At 39.3% G+C, this 9,357-nt stretch overlaps 2 protein-coding genes across 3 annotated transcripts in view; one reads left to right on the top strand and one right to left on the bottom strand.

The window, feature by feature from the left end:
- Positions 1-9,357, top strand: part of LOC117807674 (carbohydrate sulfotransferase 12-like) — a 31,243-nt gene that overhangs the window by 12,841 nt on the left and 9,045 nt on the right. The gene's annotated exons all lie outside the window — the stretch shown is intronic.
- Positions 740-7,940, bottom strand: syt4 (synaptotagmin IV). 2 transcript variants are annotated; one of them, XM_034677031.1, is made up of 6 exons: positions 7,499-7,940; positions 4,564-4,793; positions 4,174-4,401; positions 3,748-4,071; positions 2,499-2,619; positions 740-2,009 (listed from the first exon to the last, which is right to left on the bottom strand). In XM_034677031.1, exons 1-6 carry the CDS (start codon positions 7,530-7,532, stop codon positions 1,690-1,692), a joined length of 1,257 nt encoding a protein of 418 aa, XP_034532922.1. In that variant the 5' UTR covers positions 7,533-7,940; the 3' UTR covers positions 740-1,689. The 2 variants fall into 2 exon arrangements, with proteins under 2 accessions (XP_034532922.1, XP_034532921.1); XM_034677030.1 differs by having other exon boundaries at positions 4,174-4,793.

The raw sequence follows: 9,357 nt of genomic DNA, 5'->3' as shown, positions 1-9,357 counted from the left end.
TTTCCGGTTTGGGAAAGCGGAAGCAAACAAAGCCAAGCTGATAGCGAAACTGCTTCTTTAGCATCCACTTATGATTTAAAAAGTTAAGAAGCTAGGCGGTTTCAGTACAACCAATGTCTGCATGTAGGCTTACCATCCATGGACCACAAATTGGTGGGAATTTGACACTGGTGGCTGGGGTCACTCTGCTGGGTAGGGCTGCTTTCTGTGTTTTTTCTTGGAAGATCCAAAAAACAACCTATAAAGAAACTTTGCAGTAATGTACTTTTACTACAATCCATTTGATTAATGAGAAATGTTGGAAAAAATGTTTGTGCTTTGTTCTACTCGAGGTAGAGGTAATCTTAAAAAGTTTTTTTGGGGGGGCTGGATTCTATGCCAGTTGTTCTAGCCATGAAACACTTAGCTGATATTAAATTCAGGAATCAATGATGACTTCATCCTAGAGCACTTAGCAACTCAGCAGCTTTTACATCATGTGGACGAATGATGTCATCCACTGGGAACTAGCGGTGAGGATGCACACACATTCATTGACAGACTGTTTACTGGGTAAGTAATATTTTAAGGTTCAACATGGATGGAAAAAGAGAAAGAAGCTATTTGATATATCAATATAGAAATAGCTCAACATTATTTAATCAATCCTTAAAGGTAAATTACTTCTGCTAGTTAAACTGTAATTACAAACATATTTCCAATTACACACTCATCAAATGAAGACGTCAAACTCTTTTTTCCTCAGAACTTGCCATATTTTATAGTAAGATTCATACATTTACACTTCAGCTGTCTATGTGCTTAAAGTAACAGGGACAAAACACCAACAGAAACATTATGTGGCATTGCTCCATAGCTTACAAACATGTGCAATCATACATTCAGACAGTTGCATCAGCACAAGCACTTGCGTATCAAAACACAGACACTGACACACACACATGCGCACACACACACGCACACACAAAGAACAGTTAACTGTCCTCAATGTACTCTGGCCGTTCCTGTCTTATTTTAAACCACCTCCCCATTCTTAATGGCAAAAACCACTTTAAAAAAATGTTAAAAAAATGTAAAGAAATTAACTCTCAGAGTAAAAATACAACCATAAATTAAAAACATTCCACTTCTATATGAAGAAAATGTTGTTATAAAACAAATTTTAATAATACATTTTTACAGCATTTCCAAGATGCGGTTCATCCTGGTTTTCATAAAGTAGATTCATATTCAAAGAAGGAAAAAAAGAGGAAAAAACGAAGTTACAAGAAGAGAAAACAATAGCAATGTTTAAGAAATTCTGCACTGCACTCAATTACTGTTACAATTGGTTGTTTATGTGGAGATAAAGTTGCATGTTACCAAATGATTTTCAGTGACAGTCTTTGGGATCATTTAAAGCTATGTGGTCCCTTTGTCATGCCCAACTGTCCCCAGTGAACCCCAATAACTTCAAAGATAAGTGTTGAAAGAGATGAAATCCCAAATGCCCACTCCAACACACGGGCGCGCGCACACACACTCACACACACACTCACACACACTCACACACACGCACACACATGCACACACACAGTCCATAGACTACTGAGAAACTTTTACAATAAATCTTGCACTCTCTCATTCCATCCCTCTCAATGTTTGACTAGATCAGTTATCAATAAAGGAATCGGACAACACAACAGGGTTTTAATCTTCTGACAAGATGTGCCATTTGGCGATCTGCCGACGTGGATGGTCACAGATCTCTCTCCAGTGCTCACCAGGGATGCCCACCACAGATGTGCCTAGTACCAGGCGCCCTATGGTGGTGTTGGGAGAGCGTGAGCTTCCTGTGTCAGAGTCCATCAGCAGAAGCTCTACACTGGTGTCCATCAGGCCCTCATCAGAAGGCAGATCAAAGACAAAGAGCTCGTTAAAGACGGGGTTGGGTGAACACTTCTTCACATGCGTCTTCTTCTTGCACACACGTTTCTTCCCATGGTACATGTTGACCTTGACGTAGGGATCTTAAAATAAAGAATGACAAAAACAGATAATCAAGATAAGGAAAGACGACAAATGACTGGTGGATACACATCTCTGAGTGGCATTTTATTCCTATGCCGGATCAATACAGAGGTCAGTAGAGGGATTAGTGATAAGAACTGTGTATGTGTGTGAGAGGAAGTGCATGTGTTTGTGTGATTGTGGAGGTGCTCACTTAAGTGCTCTCTATCATATCTTGCTCAAGTTACTTCAGTGCAGTGGCTGAATCGATAAAACAACAATCAGAGCATCCAAGGCAGTTTTGACTGCATTTTAGGGAGAGCAGAATATTTGTCTATGGCTGTCTATATGCATTTGTGTTTTTCTTTGGAAACATGGATTCTATAACCTGACACTACAGATAGACTTTTTCACAAATCCAGACATGGAATCTAACCAATCTAACTGCTTCTAAAGGTTATAAATTCCACTTATTGCATCTTGGAAGATTGATTTAAAAGAGTAAATACCTGTAGGTCCATTGTCTTGCGTCTTTGGCAGGTGGCGAGCTTTTAGCACAACCACAGTCAGAGTATTAGTGGTAGACTGGTAACACAGGGAGAGCAGCAACTCGCCACGGCCTCTTGACTTCTGTGAAGAGACAGGGATAAAATGTGGTAGGAGTGAGAGAGTGGGTGAAAAATATTAAACATAAAGTGATGTAAAAACAGGCCGAAGTTGAAAGGAAAAAGAGAAGACAGACTTTCAGACTAGTTGATCTACATCAAAGCAGTCATAAAATAGCAACAGAACATATTTGAGGCAGCAGACCTTACATAAAGTAGAAACAAAGCTCTTTTTAATTATAAAATGAACCTATCTTTTGCCCTGATTTGTTGTTCAGTGAAGCATTTGTGTCATTGCTGTAATCACACACACACACACACACACACACACACACACACACACACACACACACACACACACACACACACACACACACACACACACACACTCACACACACACACACACACACACACCACCTCTCTCTCTTATTCTCCTCTATCCCTCTTTCCAACCCCAATTCGGTCAAGGCAGATGTCTGTCTAACATGAATCTGGTTCTGCTCGAGGTTCCTGCCTGTTAAAAAGACGTTTTTCCTTCCTGCAGTAACTAGCTAAATACTGTGAGGTGCAATGCTCATGGTGGATTAAGATGAGATCAGATTCTGTCAGTAAGAGGGGACTGGATCTTATCCTGTCTTGATGTTGGGTCTTTGTTAATATTATAACATAGAGTACGGTCTAGACCTGCACTGTTTGTAAAAACATCTTTAGCTAACGTTTGTTGCGATTTGGCGCTATACAAATAAAGATTGATTGATTGAGTTGCATGCGCATAGTATGATATCGACATTCAGGTCTACAACTGTAATTTGTGATACAGATTCATCCGACAGAGTTTTAATATGCATTTGTATTCAGGTGATTTAGAGGCAGCTCCATTATTTCATAGTAATCTTTTATCTTAAATAGGTTTCAGAAGGTAAATGGAGGAGTCACTTCTGATTTATTTCCTAAGTATTCTATTGTATTACTTGGTCTGAAGAATCACTCACTATAATATAAACAAAGAGTATGGTCCAGACCTTTTCGTAGCATCATGAGATTACTTTTGTTGTTAAATGGCTCTATATAAAGGTTGCTTCCTTGCTTGATTGAGGGGATGGGTCAGTATTGGAATGGTTTGGGGAAAGGTTTAAAAGTGTTTCAACTCACCTTGACATTCTTCTTGATAATCTCACGGCTCATCAGGACACGCCCTTCTGATAAGTCAATCCCAGACAAGGGTACAAGGGTCTCTCCAATGACCTCATCACGGGAGAACCTATCAAAACTCAGTACCATGAAGTGAAGTGCCAACTCAGACACTCTAGCAAGTGGGATTCCATAGAAGCTGAAGGTCTCATCAAAGGCAGGGTCCAGGGTCTTCCTTAGAACTCTGGTCTTAACTCTGTGCTTTTTCTCTGGCAGCAGCGTAAGCTTGATGTAGGGGTCAGAGGTCAGCGACTGATCATCAGTTGGGGTCAGACCATGGGCTTCCTGTATCAAAATGTGAAATCAGTCAAGACTGTGTATACTATAATTCCAGATTTCATAAATAAATTCGGTTTCATGACAATATCTGTACATCATTTACAATACCTTAATATGGACAACAAATGCTTTTTTCTCTGGCTGGTATTCAAGAGAAAAATGGAGAGTTCCCAGCCCACCCTCCTTTTCCTCTCCCTGGGGCTTGTCAACAGCTGGGGTAGGTGCCTGGCTTGAGAGGGTGCTTGATGGTGAAGGGAGGTCATGGTGGTCAATCATTCCAGGTTGGGTGAAACCTGCATGTGGAGAGGGCAGCTCCAAGTCTGGTGAGCTTCGCACCTTCGGGTGGGGAGGATTAAATGATTTGGTTGTGAAGTTGCCATTCAAGTCCCGTTTCTCCAGATCCAGGTGCAGAACCTGTCTAGAATCATTTGGACTTGCCGCCACTTTCCCATTACCGGCATGACTCATTAGTGATGCAGTATGACAATTTCCATTTACATCAGTTTTGTTGCTGTCATTAGTTGTTGCAGTAGCAGCTGCAGCAAACTTTTTCTTGTTGCTGAGGCTCTCAGGGTAGATGTCGACCCCTTTGAGCATGTGCACAAACTTGTAAGGTGGTGTCATCTGGGATTTGGTGTTTTTGCGCTGGCAACATATCCATGCAAATGCTGAAGCAGTAAAGACAAGGCCAAAGACACTCATCACTGCAACACCTACTGGCACTGCCACTGTGGAAGACAGGAAAGGTAGAGGGGGAAAGGAGCTACAATGAAATATTACAAATGAAACAATTGTTCAGCATGTACAACCTCAACATATTGACTGCTGCACTAAGGCAAGAAAGAAAACAAGAGAGATGAGAGATGAAAACAAGAAAATCTGCCCAACCCTAATGACACACCAAAAGTGTACTCTATTCATGCTACAAAACAACAACACCCAAATGGTTTCTTTTTAAGCTGTAGTGGTACTTCAGGGAACCTAAATCCATTCAGTAGTACTACAATACTTCATACAAAGATGGTAATGGCACTTCTGTTTCTATAGTACGACTAAAGCGTTACTGTGGAGTCATGTGACCAGAATATTTGTCTCTAAAGTCTGTGGCTTTATGTTTGGTGGTGACTCTATAGCAATCATGTATCATTCTCAAGCAGTCAGGGTTTAATGATCAATATTAATGAAGGCAACATGGATATGGGCGTTGTAATGGGTTGGGGAGGGGGGGTGGGTGTCCTGACCATTCAGGGATTCAGAGATGTATGGGGCGCTTTTGGTAAAGTTGAAAATAATAGTAACAATTCTACACATTTAGCTCACAAACTACATGAAAACGTAGTGTGAATTTTTAAGTCACTTTTTATCACATTTAGAGAAATATTTGTGACCTTTTTTACATTCAAGTTTGTTGTGAAAAATATATTTAATTTACAATCACTGTTAAATTCAAATGCTAAATATAAATATAAATATAAATCTTAAATCTTCGATATAAATGTTAAATACAAATGTTAGATGTTAAATCTAAATGTTAAACATTGCTATGTGATCCTAAATATTTTTCTAATATGCAAATTAACACTGCCATTTGGCAGAAATACCAAAATAAAAGCCTCATAAAGTGATACAGAATAAGCAATAGCCACTTACTAGTCCGTACCATAGACTGAGTACTGTCTCTGAGCATTTTGAAATCTCTTTATAACCTCCAAAGCTGCCTTTAACACATTTACGTGGGGTAGTCCAGCTAGTAACCCATAGGAGTCAGTACTGACAGACTATGGTTAGGATATCTGTAACGCTTTATGAAGCTTTTATTGTGGTACTTCCGCTAGGCGGCAGTGTGAATTTGCATGGGGAACCGTTAGTAGATGATCACAAATATTGCTCTAAATGTGATAATCTCTCTCTCTCTCTCTCTCTCTCTCTCTCTCTCTCTCTCTCTCTCTCTATCTGAAGAACATTTTCTTCAAGAGGATATTAGTCTTGCTCAAGTGTTATCATTGTATGCTTTAGATTTAACATTTGACATTTAGATTTGACATTTAACATTTATATTGAATATGTATCTTTACATTTAACATTTAGTATTCTATTTAAAATTTAGATTTAATATTTGACATTTAGATTTAACATTACGGTTTAACGATCAACATTTACACCTAACATTTATATTTATATTTAATATTTATATTTAACATTTATACTTATATTTAACATTTTGATTTATATTTAACATTTTGATTTATATTTAATTCAGATTTGACATTTAACATTTAGATTTAAAATTTTACATTTGAATTTAACAGTGATTGTAACTTCAATATATTTTTCACAACAAAAAAATGTGAAGATCACAAATATTGCTCTAAATCTGATAAGAAAAAGGGACTTTTAAAAATTAATCTCAGTGTGCAGAACTTTACAAATGGAGCCCCATATATGTTGACCTGTAAAGTAGGTTTGTCAAAACAAATATAGCAGATGCTACTGAGGAAATATCATAAGCCCCCCCTTATGAGCATTTACTCAAAATTTTTGCAAAGTCTTCAATTTGTCATTCGCATAATAGAGATTTGGCTTAATAATGTTGCAGGTTAGATTGGGCTTTGGTGGTGGGGCCAGATGTGATCTTCATTGGACCCAGAATCCCGAACAACGCCCCTGAACATGGACCATTTCCTGTGATTGAGAGGCTCAGTCAGAAGCGCTCAAATTACACCCATGCAAAGAGGAGGTGGAGGTGGTGGTGGTGGATGGGTGGGGATGGGTGGGTATCATGCCTGGATATCACTTTCAAGTGTATTGACCCGGCACATTTTGCTGTGATAGAGGTAGGTATCCGTATAAAGAGCATCACCAATCCGCCAGGGAGTAAACAAGGGAGTAGGCCAGTTCAATTTTAAATCACAGAACTTGTCTCTTTTACTTTTCATAAATATTTCAGACTGACGTGCTGGGGGGCTGCTTTTACACGCGTAAAACAACGGTAAACACAAACAAACCGGTGGACGTGGCGGGGGGCGGGGGCTTCTGCTCTCCTGTAATGATTAATGCACCTTCTTGATATGACGAAATACAATAGGGCCTACATCACTGTTTGATGAATAAGAGTCGCCCAAAATGGATGCTCCATGCCTCCTTAAACTGGACTTTTTGAGAGCCAATGTTTCCAATTAACTGGTACCTATGTTTTTTTCTTTAGAAAAAACAACAAACAAAAACAGGCCCATCCACCAAACCCATACTGACTTTAAATATTCAACAAGAAGACAAAATGTACATCATAATATAGATCAAGGCGTGTAGCGCATAGGGTGTTGTTATTGACATCTTCATGATAGACGAACTCAAGGCCAACAGCGCCTCACACACTCAAACATCTGCTTTGTATTTATTGAATTGTTTTCCATGAGTCCATGAGCCTACTCACCGAGCTGATCTCCCTCCGCCACAAATGGAGCCATTGTCACTGACCAAGGTGCTGAAACTGTCCGCCTGCTTTTCCAACGAGCTCCCCCCTTTCTCTTTTCCACTGAGCAGACACTTGCCTAGTGTCGCACTAAAGTATATTTCACAATCCTTCGGCCCTAATTTTTCTCAGTTGGGCTTGAATAATTGAAAAGATGCCCTGTTTTTTTCCAGAGAGAAAGATGGAGGAAAGATCTGTCCGCGCCTTGCTGCTTTTCCTCAGTGATGCGTGAGTGTGTCTCAGAGGCGGCAACACCCCGTTTCTCTCTCTCTCTCTCTGTCTCACTCTCTCTCTCATCCCCTGTTCGGAGCTGCTCTCCCCCTCCCTACAGGGAACGCTGAGCTCATCAGTGCTGACGCAGTTGTGACGGGGGCTGGCTGTGCATCAGGACCCCCGGTATAGGCGCACAACGGGGGCTACCGATATACCTGATTGATTGATTGATTGGTTGACTGATTTATTGATTGTTAAGGAGTGAACGCTCGAAGTCTCCATATCTCTCTCTCTGCCAATGATTGTGACACTGTGAATCTGTGAGTTTGTATGTAAGTATACGAGTAGACAATCATTTTTTTTCATGGGTCAATTCAATTTAAGTCAAATTATATTTGTGCGAAGATCATACGAATAAGTAGCTAGTGGTGAAAAGAAGTATAATCAAAGTTATCAGATATAAACTATATAGGCATTACACAAACAGATCAAACTATAAGAGACAACACAAACTACTTTTAATTGGATGTAGCTGAGTCAACACCTGCTACGACCATGGGCAACAATGTAGCTTCAAACCCAGTCACAAGGGCTGGACGGAGCTGATTGGTGTTCCTTTTCATGTCATGTTGATAATGTTTATATGTTGGCCCTGAAGGGAAAAACACAACATTTCACAAAACACAACAACATTTCACAAAACACAGCTTTTCACAAAACACAACAACATTTCACAAAACGGAAAGGGGAGGGACAACATGTTTTGTTTCTGATTGGACAGAACCCAACAGCTCAACATCATTTCCTGTTTCTGTTACTACTACTCAGCTGAGTCCCTTCATGAATTTTAAACTGAGTTGGAAGGAATAGAGGAGGACATGGAAATAATAAAAGAATATTTCAACAAAGGATACACATGTAATGTAGCCTAATACTCCTGTTGTAGCCTACATATTAGGACATCCTCAGATCTTGGAGTCAGGTGTCAGAGCTCAGATGAAAAAGCATCAGGTCTTTATCACTTCGGAAACAAAAAGTTTCTCTTTTTTTACGTTCTGATTACATGTGATTTGACGACTCTTTGGAAAGTACTCTGATTACATGTAATCTGATGACTTTAGGAACAGTAACAGGATGGTATTCGATCTGGTTAGTTTTGGGAAAGAACTCTGAACATTACAGGCATGTGGTGGTTAGTACGGACAATCTTCAACAAAATGATTCTTGGTTCACATCCTGGACTGAGGCTTTCCATGTGAGGAACATTTTTTTCACACTGTCTAACATTTGCTTTTAAAGTGTCCCAATGAAATGTTTAAATGAAAACACGTAAATCTCAGTTAGATAAGCACTGCCAGGCAGGCCTGTGATGAGGTGGTTGGTACTGTGTGCTTTCAGTGATATAGTTAAGGGTTAGTGCTGTACAGAAATAAAAAAAAAGTGAAATAAAATAAAATAAATTAAAACAAAATTATTAAATTACAAAAAATAAAATAAATATCAGAGAAATAACATTGATAAAAATGGCTCAACGTTTTAATGTCCAGAGGCAGAGTTCCACAGTTTTTGTGCATAAAAACAAGAAAAAAAAATATACAAGCGAAAAA

The sequence above is a fragment of the Notolabrus celidotus genome, chromosome 23, assembly GCF_009762535.1.
Source record: "Notolabrus celidotus isolate fNotCel1 chromosome 23, fNotCel1.pri, whole genome shotgun sequence".
In the NCBI taxonomy this organism is placed as follows: domain Eukaryota; kingdom Metazoa; phylum Chordata; class Actinopteri; order Labriformes; family Labridae; genus Notolabrus; species Notolabrus celidotus.
Note: the sequence above shows the minus strand (reverse complement) of the source record. Positions and strands in the feature narration are given on the sequence as shown.

Excerpts from the sequence above, each read along its gene's own strand:
- syt4 (XM_034677030.1), bottom strand. The coding sequence starts at position 7,532 with ATGGCTCCATTTGTGGCGGAGGGAGATCAGCTCG. Across the intron at positions 4,794-7,498 it reads GGCGGAGGGAGATCAGCTCG|TGGCAGTGCCAGTAGGTGTT; the intron begins GTGAGTAGGCTC and ends TGTCTTCCACAG. Across the intron at positions 2,010-2,498 it reads GCAAGACAATGGACCTACAG|ATCCCTACGTCAAGGTCAAC; the intron begins GTATTTACTCTT and ends CTTTATTTTAAG.